The sequence below is a fragment of the Coregonus lavaretus genome (genome assembly GCF_964263955.1).
Source record: "Coregonus lavaretus genome assembly, chromosome: 4".
Lineage (NCBI taxonomy): Eukaryota > Metazoa > Chordata > Actinopteri > Salmoniformes > Salmonidae > Coregonus > Coregonus lavaretus.
The window spans coordinates 77,947,767-77,961,896 of record NC_139991.1 but is presented as its reverse complement, the minus strand read 5'-3'; the positions used below and the strand labels follow the sequence as shown (position 1 = coordinate 77,961,896).

The 14,130-nt window shown below is 50.0% G+C and overlaps 1 protein-coding gene across 1 annotated transcript; it reads left to right on the top strand.

The window, feature by feature from the left end:
• Nucleotides 1–7,290: 7,290 nt before the first annotated feature.
• Nucleotides 7,291–13,873, top strand: LOC311127632 (SOSS complex subunit C). Its single transcript, XM_084159458.1, has 4 exons — nucleotides 7,291–7,703; nucleotides 7,854–7,950; nucleotides 8,140–8,230; nucleotides 13,351–13,873. Exons 1-4 carry the CDS (start codon nucleotides 7,679–7,681, stop codon nucleotides 13,456–13,458), a joined length of 321 nt encoding a protein of 106 aa, XP_084015584.1. The 5' UTR covers nucleotides 7,291–7,678; the 3' UTR covers nucleotides 13,459–13,873.
• The last annotated feature ends 257 nt before the right edge of the window (nucleotides 13,874–14,130 follow it).

The window sequence follows — 14,130 nt, the reverse complement described above, 5'->3', positions numbered from 1 at the left end:
GTTTTTTTCCCTCATCAATCTACACAGAATATACCATAATGACAAAGCATAAACTGGTTTTTAGAAATTGTTGCTAATATATATAAAAATAAAAACTTAAATATCACATTTACATAAGTATTCAGACCCTTTACTCAGTACTTTGTTGAAGCACCTTTGGCAGCGATTACAGTCTTCTTGGGTATGACACCACAAGCTTGGCACACCTGTATTTGGGGAGTTTGAGGTCGAAGGAATTGTCCGTAGAGCTCCGAGACAGGATTGTGTCGAGACACAGATCTGGGAAGGGTACCAAAACATTTCTGCAGCATTGAATGTCCCCAAGAACACAGTGGCCTCCATCATTCTTAAATGGAACCAAGACTCTTCCTAGAGCTGGACGCCCGGCCAAACTGAGCAATCGGGGAGAAGGGCATTGGTCAGGGAGTTGACCAAGAACCCGATGGTCACTCTGACAGAGCTCTAGAGTTCATCAGTGGAGATGGGAGAACCTTCCAGAAGGACAACTATCTCTGCAGCACAACACCAATCAGGCCTTTATGGTAGAGTGGCCAGACGGAAGCCACTCCTCAGTAAAAGGCACATGACAGCCCGCTTGGAGTTTGCCAAAAGGAACCTAAAGACTCTCAGACCATGAGAAACAAGATCCTCTGGTCTGATGAAACCAAGATTGAACTCTTTGGTCAATGCCAAGCGTCACGTCTGGAGGAAACCTGGCACTATCCCTACGGTGAAGCATGGTGGTGGCAGCATCATGCTGTGGGGATGTTTTTCAGCGGCAGGGACTGGGAGACTCGTCAGGATCAAGGCAAAGATGAACGGAGCAAAGTACAGAGAGATCCTTGATGAAAACCTGCTCCAGACTGCTCAGGACCTCAGACTGGGGCGAAGGTTCACCTTCCAACAGGACAACGACCCTAAGCACACAGCCAAGACAATGCAGGAGTGGCTTCGGGACAAGTCTCTAAATGTCCTTGAGTGGCCCAGCCAGAGCCCGGACTTGAACCTGATTGAACATCTCTGTAGAGACCTGAAAATAGCTGTGCAGCAACGCTGACAGAGCTTGAGAGGATCTGCAGAGAAGAATGGGAGAAACTCCCCAAATACAGGTGTGCCAAGCTTGTAGCGTCAAACCCAAGAAGACTCAAGGATGTAATCGCTGCTAAAGGCGCTTCAACAAAGTACTGAGTAAAGGGTCTGAATACTTATGTAAATTTGATATTTAAGTTTTTATTTTTAATATATTAGCAACAATTTCTAAAAACCTGTTTTTTCTTTGTCATTATGGAGTATTGTGTGTAGATTGATGAGGGGAAAAAACAATTGAATCAATTTTAGAATAAGGCTTTAACGTAACAAAATGTGGAAAAAGTCAAGGGGTCTGAATACTTTCCGAAGGCACTGTATATATATATTCCGGACTCTGACATTGCTCATTCTGATATTTCTTAATTTATTTAATTTTTACTTTTTGGATTGTGTGTGTATTGTTTTGTATTTCTAGTTTTTTTTTACTGCACTTTTGGAGCTAGAAACACAAGCATGATATAGGTAGGGTGACTGAGTTTAAGTATTTGTGGTTTAAAGAGAGGTTTATGTGGAAGAGACATGTTGAGCATATTGAAATAAAGTGTAGGAAGGTGCTGAACCTCATGAGGCCAGTGGCAGTATACGATTGGGGTCGGAGAGACAAACACAGTTGTATATGTACCAGGCATTGATCAGGTCATCTTTGGATTATGGGTGCTTTGTAGATGGATCGGCAGCCAAAACGGTACTAGATACTAGGATACAGTCAAGGGCCCTGAGATGGTGTGTGGGATCCTTCAGGACAACACCTGTTGAGGCATTGCAGGTGGATAGTGGGGGAACTGCCACTGGGGATAAGGCAAAAAACGAAACGTGCATTAGCGTACTGGGTGAGGTTGAAAACGGAGTTCAGAAGGACATCCTGCGGTCACGGCAACTGGGGAATGCTGGGAGCAAGGAGTGGGTAAGTAGAGGGCGTGCGGGTGGACGATCGGGCAGAAGGGTGGGTAAGCAGAGGGCGTGCGGGTGGACAATCGGGCAGAAGGGTGGGTAAGCAGAGGGCGTGCGGGTGGACAATCGGGCAGAAGGGTGGGTAAGCAGAGGGCGTGCGGGTGGACAATCGGGCAGAAGGGTGGGTAAGCAGAGGGCGTGCGGGTGGACAATCGGGCAGAAGGGTGGGTAAGCAGAGGGCGTGCGGGTGGACAATCGGGCAGAAGGGTGGGTAAGCAGAGGGCGTGCGGGTGGACAATCGGGCAGAAGGGTGGGTAAGCAGAGGGCGTGCGGGTGGACAATCGGGCAGAAGGGTGGGTAAGCAGAGGGCGTGCGGGTGGACAATCGGGGAGAAGGGTGGGTAAGCAGAGGGCGTGCGGGTGGACAATCGGGCAGAAGGGTGGGTAAGCAGAGGGCGTGCGGGTGGACAATCGGGCAGAAGGTGGTAGAATGTGGACTGGGGGAGAGAGAGACGGGGCCGGCAATTGGATTGGAGAACGTTCCTCCGTGGCTGTTTTCCCGAAACCAAGTGTAGACGTGGATATGATTGAGGGCAGGAGAGAACGGGGTGAGGACATGAGACGGTGTGTGGAGAGATATATAGATAATCAGTTTTATTCGTTTTTAAGGCGATATATACAGATGGGTCAAAAGATCCAGTCAGTGGTAGGGTGGGGGCACGGGTGTATATCCCAGATGTTCAATGTTAGAGTATGTAAGCAGTTAACTGATTATGTGTCAGTGTTGATGGCCATGATTATAGGTTTGAGATGGGTGGAGGAGGAGGTGAAACCTCTCAGAGTGGTGACCTGCTCTGATTGGGCTGCAGTGTTGAGCAGTGTGGAGACGGACAGGTCGGATAGGGGAGACTTGTTAGTGGAGATGATGGTGCTGGATGATGGGATTGGAGAGGATGGGAGTGGTGGGAAACTTTTGCTGGGTTCCAGTCCATGTGGGTGTGGAGCAGTGGAGGCTGCTGAGGGGAGGACGGCTGATAATAATGGCTGGAACGGAGCACATGGAATGGCATCAAACACATGGAAACCATGGAAACCATGTTGGATGTATTTGATAGCGTTCCACTCATTGCGCTCCAGCCATTACGACGAGCCAATCCTCCCCAATTAAGGTACCACCAGCCTCCTGTGGTGTGGAGGGTAATGAGAAGGCTGATGTGGAGACTGAGAGTGCTGTGAGGAGAGAGGGGAGTAGATATTCAGGGTCCCACTGGGCCGCAGGGAAGTCAAGTCCTTTATCTGGGCAAAAGGGCTTGACCGTTGGCAGAGGGATGCAAGTAGTAAAGGGGAGGTACCGGTCAGTAGAGGAAGAGGAGGGGACTATGGGATGGAGGAGAGAGGAAGTTGTGTGGAGTAGACTACGGTTTGGGCACACAGGTTTGAATGCCACGTTGTGGATGATAGGAAGACATGAAACAGGTGTGTGACGAGTGTCCGGTGGAGGAAATGGTGGAACATGTGTTGATATTTTGTGAACTGTATGACATAGACAGGGAGAGCTTCTGTGAAAAGGTTAGAGAGACTGGACTGGGTTGGGGTTTGGGTGGTGTAGTGGTGGAGGGTTAGAGAGGCTGGATGGGGTTGGGGTTTGGGTGGTGTAGTGGGGGAGGGTTAGAGAGACTGGACTGGGTTGGGGTTTGGGTGGTGTAGTGGTGGAGGGTTAGAGAGACTGGACTGGGTTGGGGTTTGGGTGGTGTAGTGGTGGAGGGTTAGAGAGACTGGACTGGGTTGGGGTGAGGGTGGTGTAGTGGGGGGAGGGTTAGAGAGGCTGGATGGGGTTGGGGTTTGGGTGGTGTAGTGGGGGAGGGTTAGAGAGGCTGGATGGGGTTGGGGTTTGGGTGGTGTAGTGGGGGAGGGTTAGAGAGGCTGGATGGGGTTGGGGTTTGGGTGGTGTAGTGGGGGAGGGTTAGAGAGGCTGGATGGGGTTGGGGTGAGGGTGGTGTAGTGGGGGAGGGTTAGAGAGACTGGACTGGGTTGGGGTTTGGGTGGTGTAGTGGTGGAGGGTTAGAGAGACTGGACTGGGTTGGGGTGAGGGTGGTGTAGTGGGGGAGGGTTAGAGAGACTGGACTGGGTTGGGGTGAGGGTGGTGTAGTGGGGGAGGGTTAGAGAGACTGGATGGGGTTGGGGTTTGGGTGGTGTAGTGGGGGGAGGGTTAGAGAGGCTGGATGGGGTTGGGGTTTGGGTGGTGTAGTGGGGGGAGGGTTAGAGAGGCTGGATGGGGTTGGGGTGAGGGTGGTGTAGTGGGGGAGGGTTAGAGAGGCTGGATGGGGTTGGGGTTTGGGTGGTGTAGTGGGGGAGGGTTAGAGAGGCTGGATGGGGTTGGGGTGAGGGTGGTGTAGTGGTGGAGGGTTAGAGAGACTGGACGGGGTTGGGGTGAGGGTGGTGTAGTGGGGGAGGGTTAGAGAGGATGGACTGGGTTGGGGTTTGGGTGGTGTAGTGGGGGGAGGGTTAGAGAGACTGGACTGGGTTGGGGTTTGGGTGGTGTAGTGGGGGAGGGTTAGAGAGGCTGGATGGGGTTGGGGTGAGGGTGGTGTAGTGGGGGAGGGTTAGAGAGGCTGGATGGGGTTGGGGTGAGGGTGGTGTAGTGGGGGGAGGGTTAGAGAGGCTGGATGGGGTTGGGGTTTGGGTGGTGTAGTGGGGGGAGGGTTAGAGAGGCTGGATGGGGTTGGGGTGAGGGTGGTGTAGTGGGGGAGGGTTAGAGAGGCTGGATGGGGTTGGGGTGAGGGTGGTGTAGTGGGGGAGGGTTAGAGAGGATGGACTGGGTTGGGGTGAGGGTGGTGTAGTGGGGGGAGGGTTAGAGAGGCTGGATGGGGTTGGGGTGAGGGTGGTGTAGTGGGGGAGGGTTAGAGAGGCTGGATGGGGTTGGGGTTTGGGTGGTGTAGTGGGGGGAGGGTTAGAGAGGCTGGATGGGGTTGGGGTTTGGGTGGTGTAGTGGGGGAGGGTTAGAGAGGCTGGACGGGGTTGGGGTTTGGGTGGTGTAGTGGGGGAGGGTTAGAGAGGCTGGATGGGGTTGGGGTGAGGGTGGTGTAGTGGTGGAGGGTTAGAGAGACTGGACTGGGTTGGGGTGAGGGTGGTGTAGTGGGGGAGGGTTAGAGAGACTGGACTGGGTTGGGGTGAGGGTGGTGTAGTGGGGGAGGGTTAGAGAGGATGGACTGGGTTGGGGTTTGGGTGGTGTAGTGGGGGGAGGGTTAGAGAGACTGGACTGGGTTGGGGTTTGGGTGGTGTAGTGGGGGAGGGTTAGAGAGGCTGGATGGGGTTGGGGTGAGGGTGGTGTAGTGGGGGAGGGTTAGAGAGGCTGGATGGGGTTGGGGTGAGGGTGGTGTAGTGGGGGAGGGTTAGAGAGGATGGACTGGGTTGGGGTGAGGGTGGTGTAGTGGGGGGAGGGTTAGAGAGACTGGACTGGGTTGGGGTGAGGGTGGTGTAGTGGGGGAGGGTTAGAGAGACTGGATGGGGTTGGGGTTTGGGTGGTGTAGTGGGGGAGGGTTAGAGAGACTGGACTGGGTTGGGGTTTGGGTGGTGTAGTGGGGGAAGGTTAGAGAGGCTGGATGGGGTTGGGGTGAGGGTGGTGTAGTGGGGGGAGGGTTAGAGAGGCTGGATGGGGTTGGGGTTTGGGTGGTGTAGTGGGGGGAGGGTTAGAGAGGCTGGATGGGGTTGGGGTTTGGGTGGTGTAGTGGGGGAGGGTTAGAGAGACTGGACTGGGTTGGGGTTTGGGTGGTGTAGTGGGGGAGGGTTAGAGAGGCTGGACTGGGTTGGGTGAGGGTGGTGTAGTGGGGGAGGGTTAGAGAGACTGGGTTGGGGTGAGGGTGGTGTAGTGGGGGAGGGTTAGAGAGGCTGGACTGGGTTGGGGTTTGGGTGGTGTAGTGGGGGAGGGTTAGAGAGGCTGGATGGGGTTGGGGTTTGGGTGGTGTAGTGGGGGGAGGGTTAGAGAGGCTGGATGGGGTTGGGGTGAGGGTGGTGTAGTGGTGGAGGGTTAGAGAGGCTGGATGGGGTTGGGGTTTGGGTGGTGTAGTGGGGGGAGGGTTAGAGAGGCTGGATGGGGTTGGGGTGAGGGTGGTGTAGTGGGGGGAGGGTTAGAGAGGCTGGATGGGGTTGGGGTTTGGGTGGTGTAGTGGTGGAGGGTTAGAGAGGCTGGATGGGGTTGGGGTTTGGGTGGTGTAGTGGTGGAGGGTTAGAGAGGCTGGATGGGGTTGGGGTTTGGGTGGTGTAGTGGGGGGAGGGTTAGAGAGGCTGGATGGGGTTGGGGTTTGGGTGGTGTAGTGGGGGGAGGGTTAGAGAGGCTGGATGGGGTTGGGGTTTGGGTGGTGTAGTGGGGGGAGGGTTAGAGAGACTGGACTGGGTTGGGGTTTGGGTGGTGTAGTGGGGGAGGGTTAGAGAGGCTGGATGGGGTTGGGGTTTGGGTGGTGTAGTGGGGGAGGGTTAGAGAGGCTGGATGGGGTTGGGGTGAGGGTGAGGGTGGTGTAGTGGTGTAGTGGGGGAGGGTTAGAGAGGCTGGACGGGGTTGGGGTGAGGGTGGTGTAGTGGGGGAGATTAGAGAGGCTGGATGGGGTTGGGGTGAGGGTGGTGTAGTGGGGGAGGGTTAGAGAGACTGGATGGGGTTGGGGTTTGGGTGGTGTAGTGGGGGAGGGTTAGAGAGGCTGGATGGGGTTGGGGTTTGGGTGGTGTAGTGGGGGAGGGTTAGAGAGACTGGATGGGGTTGGGGTGAGGGTGGTGTAGTGGGGGAGGGTTAGAGAGGCTGGACGGGGTTGGGGTTTGGGTGGTGTAGTGGGGGAGGGTTAGAGAGACTGGACTGGGTTGGGGTGAGGGTGGTGTAGTGGGGGAGGGTTAGAGAGGCTGGATGGGGTTGGGGTTTGGGTGGTGTAGTGGGGGAGGGTTAGAGAGACTGGATGGGGTTGGGGTGAGGGTGGTGTAGTGGGGGAGGGTTAGAGAGGCTGGACGGGGTTGGGGTTTGGGTGGTGTAGTGGGGGAGGGTTAGAGAGACTGGACGGGGTTGGGGTTTGGGTGGTGTAGTGGGGGAGGGTTAGAGAGGCTGGACGGGGTTGGGGTGAGGGTGGTGTAGTGGGGGGAGGAAAGGGGAGGGTAGTGATGCCTAGGGCTCTGTTTCACTTTCTTAGAAGAACAGGACTAATGAAGATAATTTAATGCATGTAGGCCTTGACTGGCCTCACACTCCAGTACAGTAGGTGGCGGTATATGCACCTTAAAAGTTGGATGCGATCCGCCAACCCAATCTCAAAGAAGAAGAAGAAGAAGAAGAAGAAGAAGAAACACGAGCATTTCGGTGCGCCTGCAATAAACGTTGATCCGGTCGATAGTCTCCAAGGTGACAGAAACGATCCGCTCGAACGCGCCCTTTTGCTTTAGTGGTCACGTGACTTTTGTAAACACACGAGCGCACCGGAGGAGTAAGACCGGGTTTTTTTTGTTTGTTGCGGTTTGTTTCCTGTATCTACCAAAGTATTTACGTGGAACTCAAGCATACGGTTCTTTGTGATAGTTACGTAGCTATTTGAACAATAGTGAACATCTGAAAACAGCTGCTGTCCTTGGCCGATCCCGTCCAATCTGTCCCAGTGCTAATGCTAGCTAGCTAGCGCTGTGCTCTTATCTTTTGTAACGTTTCGGCTGCAGTCACTTTCTCCGACATGGCCTCGCCTGCACCCGGAGCGGGTAAGTCAAGAAAGGCAGGGTAGTATAGCTAGCAGGTAGCGCTGACCCAGGGCGTTTTGTGCTGCTTGCTGATGGCGAGTCTTCTTCAACAGCACTGCACGTCTGTAACATTACTTTGTTGATAATGTTTTTTTTCCCCCCTCTACTCAGGATTTCAGAACAAGAACCGTGTTGCCATTTTGGCTGAACTGGACAAGGAGAAGAGACGCTTGATACAAAACTCCTCCATGAATAACCCTGGAGCCAGGTATCTGGAAGCATCTTGCGCGTCAGTGATATAAACCTTGCTTGCGTCCCATAGAGTTAACTCCTTTTGACCAGAGGCCTATGTGCCCTGGTCAAAAGTACTGCATTTATATAGGGAATAGGATGCCGTTTGGGACATAGGCCCCAGTGTAGCCCCTGACCCATATCTCTCCATCCCTCTCTCCAACAGCATCCCTCTCTCCAGACCAGCCCTGAATAAAGACTTCAGAGACCACGCGGAGCAGCAGCACATCGCTGCCCAGCAGAAAGCAGCTCTGCAGGTGAGACCTCATTCTAACATTTCAGAAATGCACCCCTTCCTTCCTTGTTTCCTTGGACTAAGCATAGATCTGTAAGTGATTGGACGGGTGTGAGCGAGGTGACCACACTATTACTTAAACCAATCCAACCAATACAGATCTGGGATTTCTTCAAGGACAGTAGGATGAAAGGATGCATTTCGGAAGTTTTTCAAGAGGGTCATAGGTGGCTCCAGAGCCATTCTGCATGATCTCTATATATACAGTAAGGCAGGGTTCGGCAACATGCGAGTGATTTATTTTATTTTTTAAATAAAGACTGTAAAATTACTAGGAATTCAGCTAAAAATGAGTTTAATTTAGGAAATCTGTTCCCAAATATTCCCACGACAAAAAAATTAAGCGATGTGATCGTGTCAATGTAATCAAGACATCAAATGAATGTTATTTTCAAATACAATCTATTTTGGGGCTTACAGTGCCTTGCAAAAGTATTCAGACCCCTCTAAACATTTTATTGTTACAAAGTTACATTTTTATTATAAACAATTTGATAAATAAAATATAGTCGTTACATAAGTATTCAGCCCCTTTGTTTAGGCAAGCTGAAATTAGTTTAGGAGTAATGTTTGGCTTAACAAATCACATAAAGTTATATGGACTCACTCTGTGTGAAGTAATAGGGGTTGACATGATTTTTAAAACGACTCCCCCTTCCTCTGTCCCCCATACAAACAACATCTGTAAGGTCCCTCAGTCAAGTATTGAATTTCCAGCACAGATTCAACTTGAAGCTGGAGTCTTATGGCTTGGGGGTAGAAGCTGTTAAGGAGCCTTTTGGATCTAGACTTGGTGCTCCGGTACCGCTTACCGTGCGGTAGCAGAGCGAGAGAACAATCCATAACTTGGGTGGCTGGAGTCTGACCATTTTCAGGGCCTTCCTCTGACACCGCCTGGTATATAGGTCCTGAATGGCAGGAAGCTTGGCCCAAGTGATGTACTGGGCCGTACCGTCTGTAGTGCCTTGCGGTCGGAGGCAGAGCAGTTGCCATACCAGGCGGTGATGCAACCAGTCAGGATGCTCTCGATGGTGCAGCTGTATAATTATTTGAGGATCTGAGGACCCATGCCAAATCTTTTCAGTCTCCTGAGGGGGAATAGGCTTTGTCGTGCCCTCTTCACGACTGTCTTGGTGTGTTTGGACCATGATAGTTTGTTAGTGATGTGGACACCAAGGAACTTGACGCTCTCGACCCACTCCACTACAGCCCTGTCAATGTGAATGGGTGCGTGCTCGGCCCTCCTTTTCCTGTAGTCCACGATCAACTCCTTTGTCTTGCTCACGTTGAGTGAGAGGTTGTAGTCCTGGCACCACACGGACAGGTTTCTGACCTCCTCCCTATAGGCTGTCTCATCACCGTTGTGTAGTCAGCAAACTTAATGATGGTGTTGGAGTCGTGTGTGAACAGGGAGTACAGGAGGGGACTAAGCACGCACCACTGAGGGGCCCCCGGGAGGGAATGGCCGGAAGGGATGTAGCTCAGTTGGTAGAGCATGGCGTTTGCAACGCCAGGGTTGTGGGTTCGATTCCCACGGGGGGCCAGTATGAAAAAAAGAAAAAAGAATGTATGCACTCAATAATTTAAGTCGCTCTGGATAAGAGCGTCTGCTAAATGACTAAAATGTAAATGTAAATGTAAATGTTGTTGCCTACCCTTACCACCTGGGGGCGCCCTGTCAGGAAGTCCAGGATCCAGTTGCAGAGGGAGGTGTTTAGTCCCAGGGTCCGTAGCTTAGTGATGAGCTTTGAGGACACTAAGGTGTTGTTATGATGATTTGATATACAACATTCATTAATGAATGTGCAGCTCATAAGCTGTATGTGGACACAGGACAAGGACACACCATGTGTTAGTGGTGTCACGAGGGAGGAATAGAAGGTCAGTGAGCCAAGATAGATTGGGGGGCCACTGGTGCTAATCTTAGGATGGGTGCGTGATGGAATGGCCTGGCTAGGGTGCCACACTACACCAAGGAGGTAGATTATATGGTGGTGGATGAGTGACAATCAATAATGGGTAGCAACTGTGTATGGGATAAAAGTAGATACAAGCTCAATGCATATAGTTGATTTTATTAAAACAAATAGGGTGTGTCTATATATGGAAATATACACGTTTACATTTTTCTAGCAATCTATTGCTTGAAAGAACAGATGACTTTCGGTTGATGAACTTTTTTGTTGTTGTTGTCAGGGACAGCCCTAAGGTATTTACTTAAAAAGTAGCCACAAATATTATAATTTATTAAAACACTTCAAATAAATAGTTAACGGTATTGAAAAACCATCCCGTGGCTATTTCCAAATACCCCGGTATACGGTATACCGCCCAAGCCTATCCTAAAACTCTTTGCCATTCATAAATCAGCATGGTTATATGTCCACGGCATCTGGACACCAAAGGATTTCCTGGGTTTCCTTTCCTAGGATGTCGGGGCTTTGCAGAGAAGTGAGTGACTCTCGTCTCGTCAACCGAATCACATCGGTGAGGGAGATGTTCATTTGGTTCCCTAATTTTTACTACTGGTAGGCCTAGTCTTTACTACTGGTAGGCCTAGTCTTTTTGATAATACATCTATTATGTTATTAATTATCTGCAGATAAATCATGAAAACATTCAATGAAGATGGTGAATCATCACTGCAGGAACAATTGGTAGTGGAGAATGGGGGCGGCAGGTAGCTTAGTGGGTAAGAGCGTTGTGCCAGTAACCGAAAGGTCGCTGGTTCTAATCCCAGAGCCGACTAGGTGAAAAATCTGTCGATGTGCCCTTAAGCAAGGCCCTTAACCCTAATTGCTCCTGTAAGTCGCTCTGGATAAGAGCATCTGCTAAATGACTAAAATGTAAATGTAATGAGAATCTCATTCTGGTCCAAGTATTTAGGGCCCTCACGAAATCCAGACATTAAAATGGAATTCAACAATATTAAAATATGTATTTACCTTTAGTAGGGAATTAACTAAATGTGTTGAAAATGAATTAATTTGCCCAAGTTTATCATAAGACATGATCAGAATGCATCAGCCATTCACATTTCCTGAACTTTCTGAAGAGGCAACGAGAATGCCCCCCTCTGTGTGCGGTATGCCCCCCTCTGTGTGCGGTATGCCCCCCTCTGAGTGCGGTATGCCCCCCTCTGAGTGCGGTATGCCCCCCTCTGAGTGCGGTATGCCCCCCTCTGTGTGCGGTATGCCCCCCTCTGTGTGCGGTATGCCCCCCTCTGTGTGCTCTGAGTGCGGTATGCCCCCCTCTGAGTGCGGTATGCCCCCCTCTGTGTGCGGTATGCCCCCCTCTGTGTGCGGTATGCCCCCCTCTGTGTGCGGTATGCCCCCCTCTGTGTGCTCTGAGTGCGGTATGCCCCCCTCTGTGTGCGGTATGCCCCCCTCTGTGTGCGGTATGCCCCCCTCTGTGTGCTCTGTGTGCGGTATGCCCCCCTCTGTGTGCGGTATGCCCCCCTCTGAGTGCGGTATGCCCCCCTCTGTGTGCGGTATGCCCCCCTCTGTGTGCGGTATGCCCCCCTCTGTGTGCGGTATGCCCCCCTCTGTGTGCGGTATGCCCCCCTCTGTGTGCGGTATGCCCCCCTCTGTGTGCGGTATGCCCCCCTCTGAGTGCGGTATGCCCCCCTCTGTGTGCGGTATGCCCCCCTCTGTGTGCGGTATGCCCCCCTCTGTGTGCGGTATGCCCCCCTCTGTGTGCGGTATGCCCCCCTCTGTGTGCTCTGAGTGCGGTATACCCCCCTCTGAGTGCGGTATGCCCCCCTCTGAGTGCGGTATGCCCCCCTCTGTCTGCGGTATGCCCCCCTCTGAGTGCGGTATGCCCCCCTCTGTCTGCGGTATGCGCGTATGCCACTTCGTGTAGCCGTTAGCGATGATGCTAACAAAAACGGTCTTCTGGTCGATGGAAAGGCTTTCCCAAAAACCTTTTCAATTAAATGTTAACTACAAAGTGCCTATGCCTACCTGTTAGAATGTCATGATTATTTTCATCAATCCAGTGGGTATTTGTTTAGAAAATTCTACTAAACAGGTTAAACAACAGCTAGGTGTTGAATTAAAGGGGAACTACACCGCAAAATCAACATTTCTCAGATTTTCCCCAGACCTCAAAAGTGGTCTCCTGATGTGGTTTAAGCAAATGTGTGGACTTAGAACATCCAATGTTTTTCTATTTAAAAAAAAAAGGTGTGATTTGAGACAAGAAACCTGGAAGACAAAAAACAGAGATAATGGAATCGGGCAAAAAAAATAAAACAGATTTTATAGGGCCCTACTTAATGATATTTTTTGAAATTAATTTAGGCTATGTAAAATCAGAAATATCTAATAATTAAGACTGATAAGCTTTTTTATTTTTTCTATTTAACCTTTACATTTATTTTTCAAGTTAATGTGGGCTATTTACTTCATTTTTCTGTTTTAATAAAATACATAATTTGAAGAACAAACATCCTAGCAATTCATATCTTGCAGTAAAACTGTAAATAAGACTTTAATCTCAAGAGAAGACAGGTTAAATGTTTATTTTGATTTTTATGTGTGTCCCAGGTCTAAATCAGTCTCTGATTTAAGGGGTAACAGTTTTTTTTTAATGGAGTGGAACTGGCTTCGAGGTCCAGAGTTGAGTTTGAGGGACCTAGATGATATCCCAAACAACTAACACTGAATTTATACATTTTCAGTCATTTAAATTGTAAAGTCATGTCTTTCTACACAATACCACAACACATTTTTTCCAATCTGGGAGGTAAAGTTAAAAAAAAGTATTCAATAATTTCGCTGTGTATTTCGGATGGAATCAAGGCAAAAGGCCGCCACATTAGATCTTCTTTGGCAAACACAATCTAACCGTGGAGGCCACCCCCCTCCGGCACGGGGGGCGCCTGGCTGGCTACTTTTTCTATTTGGCTGGCTACTCTATGTACTGGTGGCTACTCTATGTACTGGTGGCTACCCTATGTACTGGTGGCTACTCTATGTACTGGTGGCTACTCTATGTACTGGTGGCTACTCTGTGTACTGGTGGCTACTCTATGTACTGGTGGAAAACACTGTGTAGCTAACCTTCCTGTTTCTGTTTCAGCATGCACATGCTCACTCTTCTGGATTCTTCATCACTCAAGACTCCTCCTTCGGGAACCTCATCCTCCCAGTGCTGCCACGACTAGACCCACCTCCTCCAGCAGAATAACAGAACCTTAGGAAGGAAACAGCAGAAAGAGCTAAAAGCAGCACCTGTTGGGTGTTGACGAATGGCAGCGGGCCACAGATCATCGGCCGTCATTTTCTGTTCATTTTCCAATTATTCTGTTGAATTGCCACCGTTCGTCCACACCTAGCAGGTAATTTACTGCGCGTGGCCGGCGTTCGTTCTGGTGTTTCCTCCCTAACAGACATAGTGACAATACAGAGACTCTTTGTTACGAGTTGCTCTCTAGGACTTTTTGAAGAAGGTCTCGGATTGTTTGTTGAAGCTGAGGGTCATATTATTTCTGTCTATTTTTGGTATGGTGCACCGTACATTATGTGGTTTTGAAAGAAGTCAGACAATGTCGTTTTTGTAACATTTTTTATAAATTAAGGCCTAATCAAATAAAGATGAAGTCAACAACAACATTTGGACCTTTTACTTGGGGATTGGCAAACCTAATATATTGTTATTATATATCGTTATACAAATATAACGTCTGGGTTTAATATAACATAGAAGGACCCAGGGTTGGGTAACTGATGACAAAACTAAATCAGTTACGTTACCAGCAAAAATATTGTAATCAGATTACAGATACTTTTGAAAAACTAAATGATTACTTCTTGGATTACTTTTAAATTCAAAAAGGATGTTTGTGAAAAAATACATTAT

Coding starts and splice junctions, on each gene's coding strand:
- LOC311127632 (XM_084159458.1), top strand. CDS start 7,679: ATGGCCTCGCCTGCACCCGGAGCGG. Junction 7,704..7,853: donor CTCGCCTGCACCCGGAGCGG/GTAAGTCAAGAA, acceptor CCCTCTACTCAG/GATTTCAGAACAAGAACCGT. Junction 7,951..8,139: donor ATGAATAACCCTGGAGCCAG/GTATCTGGAAGC, acceptor TCTCTCCAACAG/CATCCCTCTCTCCAGACCAG.